This window comes from Amblyomma americanum, chromosome 6, assembly GCF_052857255.1.
Source record: "Amblyomma americanum isolate KBUSLIRL-KWMA chromosome 6, ASM5285725v1, whole genome shotgun sequence".
Classification (NCBI taxonomy): Eukaryota; Metazoa; Arthropoda; class Arachnida; order Ixodida; family Ixodidae; genus Amblyomma; species Amblyomma americanum.
Genome location: NC_135502.1, coordinates 197347742 through 197350811, shown reverse-complemented (window position 1 = coordinate 197350811; position 3070 = coordinate 197347742). Strand labels below are relative to the sequence as shown.

General features: G+C 59.7%; 1 protein-coding gene across 1 annotated transcript; it reads right to left on the bottom strand.

The window, feature by feature from the left end:
• Positions 1-219: 219 nt before the first annotated feature.
• On the bottom strand, positions 220-2399 carry LOC144095155 (uncharacterized). The gene is made up of 2 exons (XM_077628950.1): positions 380-2399; positions 220-290 (listed from the first exon to the last, which is right to left on the bottom strand). The coding sequence occupies exon 1, from the start codon at positions 1712-1714 to the stop codon at positions 1394-1396; it is 321 nt and encodes a 106-aa protein (XP_077485076.1). The 5' UTR covers positions 1715-2399; the 3' UTR covers positions 220-290; positions 380-1393.
• Positions 2400-3070: the final 671 nt, after the last annotated feature.

The window sequence follows — 3070 nt, the reverse complement described above, 5'->3', positions numbered from 1 at the left end:
GTCATGTAAATAAATCTGCGGTGGAAATTAGCAAAAAGTGATTGGAGGATTGGTGGCTCATAAGCAGAGAGGTGACATAAGTTTAAAAGTGTAGGAAGACGTATATTAAAGAAAATGGCGGACTTTATTTACCACTTACTGCAGCGTTAAACAAAAATAAAGAAGAAAAACGGCATGGTGGCAACTACCGCCGCCCCGTTTCAAAGGGGACACTCCTACCTTCCATCCACATCCATCCACCCCTGCAGTTGAGGCAGGTGGGAGCCTGGGTTATGCAAGGGTGGGGTCCACTGCAGGTCACACAGCGGGGAGGGCATGGGCATGCTGTAGCTACATGATTGTAGCTCCCGCCGCCCCGTTTCAAAGGGGACACTCCTACCTTCCATCCACATCCATCCACCCCTGCAGTCGAGGCAGGTGGGAGCCTGGGCTGTGCAAGGGTGGGGTCCACTGCAGGTCACACAGCGGGGAGGGCATGGGCATGCTGTAGTTACATGATTGTAGCTCCCGCATTGCTGGCACTGCAAGGGGCTGGTTGTCAGCGGCCTAACCTGGAACCTCATTCCAGCAATGAGGACGTGGCCTGGGGGCGGGGCCCGGAAGCGCACTGCCACAGCTTAGGACCTGCACTTGATGCCCTTGACTGGAACAGCAGATTCAATGGAGTCTGCCCTGGTGGAGGCGGTCACCCCCTCGCTGGCTCTATAGACAGCACTGATGTATCCGTCCATTGGGGTGCCTCTAACGCATGGACAGCAGGGAGTCCAGGCCCAGAAAGTTATGCCGGGCCTCCTCCGTCAGCACATTGGCAGAGATCAGGTTAAGGCGCGTGTTCACCCGCACCTCGCATACACCTGGCATTGAGTAGAGGCGGGCGCTCCAGTCCTTAACCGCACCCTGGATCATGGCTGGTGGGTGGCCTGTAACAAAATTGTCGTCGGCTGTGTTGTGCGGGTGGCTGGGCGCCGGTGCTTGCGGCAGACAGGGATCCTTCCCTCCTGGTCCTCTGGCACAGAGAAGTAGGATGGAGTGGCAGGGGAGGTGCTCTGATCTGGCGCCCTGGGAGATTGGGTGGATGGCTCCAGGTCAGCCAGGTCAGCTTGTCCTCATCTGCAGCAGGCTCCGTGGGCTGGGCAGGAGGTCCAGTCAGGGCAGCGGCTTCAAGTTGGGCAGCGAGGTTGTCCTCAGCGCTGTCTGGTGGCAACTCTAAGGAGCTCCTGTAAGGCTGAGGGCTTTTTGGTAAGTGCCTAAGGAGAGAGGTCAGCCAGGCTGGGGACTGCTAACAGATGTGCCTGGGAGGAGCGGTCCTTGGGCCCGCATTCTCTTTCGGCCCTCTTGGTAGTGCGTGGGTTGGGTAAAGCAGTGTATTTGAGGAGCTGCGTCCGGGACCGCATTAGGGCAGGGGAGATGGCCTTGGCAGCCTTGCGGGCTGCCTTGGAGGAGGTGGCAGGGTATGCAGTCTCTCTGTGCTCGGTGGCACTGGGCAGAGGAAGCGGGGAACAGCTAATGAAGCCAGGAGGTCCTCACCTTGTTTGCACTCTGCCAGGAGGAGATCGACACGGAGGCAGAGATGGCGGAGAAAGGGGCCACCATCGTCACTGCACTTCACATAATCTAAAGACGTGGAGGTAGCTGGCCCTCCGAAGTCACCAGGCAGCAGGCACACCACAGCAGCAGCATCTGCACCTGGGGAGGGGCCGATGAACGACACCATGCCGGTAGGGGCGCACGCACGTCGCGGGCTTGCTGGAGGCAACCAGCATGGTCTGTGACCAGCCGGAAGGCTAGCCAGAGGCGCAGCAAAGACTGCAGTATAGTGAACTAGAAAACTGCAGGGCAGCCGGGGCTGTCATCAGGAGGCCACCACGTTGGCTGGACCATGCGGCGGCAGGTGAGAACTGCAGGAAACTGCTACTGGGTAGCAGGTAGCAGCACGGCGGGGCGAATACCGCCGTTTTCAGCGGTACTTAGGGGGCTGTTTGCACAGCAGGAGTGTCGGGCAGCTGGCGCCACGAGGTTCAGCGGTCGTTACCAGGAGCGCAGGATACGATCCCTTGCGGACCGGTCCTCTGGAGGCTGCAGCAGGATGGCAGCAGGACGAGGTCACAGGAAACCACTATAGGGAGCAGCACAAAGAAGCCCCGCACACACCAGTGGGCGCGGGATGGGCGGAGAGCAGCAGGAATGATGCTCTTGCATACGGGGTCAGCACAGCAGGTGTTGAGGTGGTGGGTGGGCCGCCGCCATCGTAGTTCGCTGTGCCGGCTGCTGGGGGCTTGCAGGAACATGGGCCGTCGCTACTGCAGCAGACGACAACGGCCCGGAGAAGCTGTCCTGGTGGGCATAGACTACATAGCCGCCGAAGCGGCCAATGAGTAGTGAGGCCTACATGAAGTAGGGACGCGGCCGCCTACGCGGCCGAAAGGCGGTGGGGAAGCCCTAGTATGGGTGGGAGGGCACCAGACGGCACTGAGCGCGCGCGGGTGTCCTTGTGCTCATCCAAAGGACAGGCAGGAGGGTGGGCCGGGCGCGGCGAGGGCTGGAGCGTGACGGTATCTTCAGGAGGCGCGAAAACTTCGCGGGAGAAGACGCTGGGGACATCCGTTCTCCACAGAGGTCCAGATGGAACTGCGTGAGGGGCGACTGACGCGAACGGCAAGGAGAAGGAGAGTTCCTTGTGTGGAAAGTTGGGGTACGTGCAATAAATAATAATAGATAGCTTTAGCTGAGCGTTTTTGCAGGAGGGTGGGCCGGGCGCGGCGAGGGCTGGAGCGTGACGGTATCTTCAGGAGGCGCGAAAACTTCGCGGGAGAAGACGCTGGGGACATCCGTTCTCCACAGAGGTCCAGATGGAACTGCGTGAGGGGCGACTGACGCGAACGGCAAGGAGGAGAAGGAGAGTTCCTTGTGTAGAAAGTTGGGGTACGTGCAATAAATAATAATAGATAGCTTTAGCTGAGCGTTTTTGCAGGAGGGTGGGCCGGGCGCGGCGAGGGCTGGAGCGTGACGGTATCTTCAGGAGGCGCGAAAACTTCGCGGGAGAAGACGCTGGGGACATCCGTTCTCCACA

What these genes read in the sequence shown, in the direction of transcription:
- LOC144095155 (XM_077628950.1), bottom strand. Translation starts at nt 1,714, where the DNA reads ATGGTGTCGTTCATCGGCCCCTCCCCAGGTGCAGATGCTGCTGCTGTG.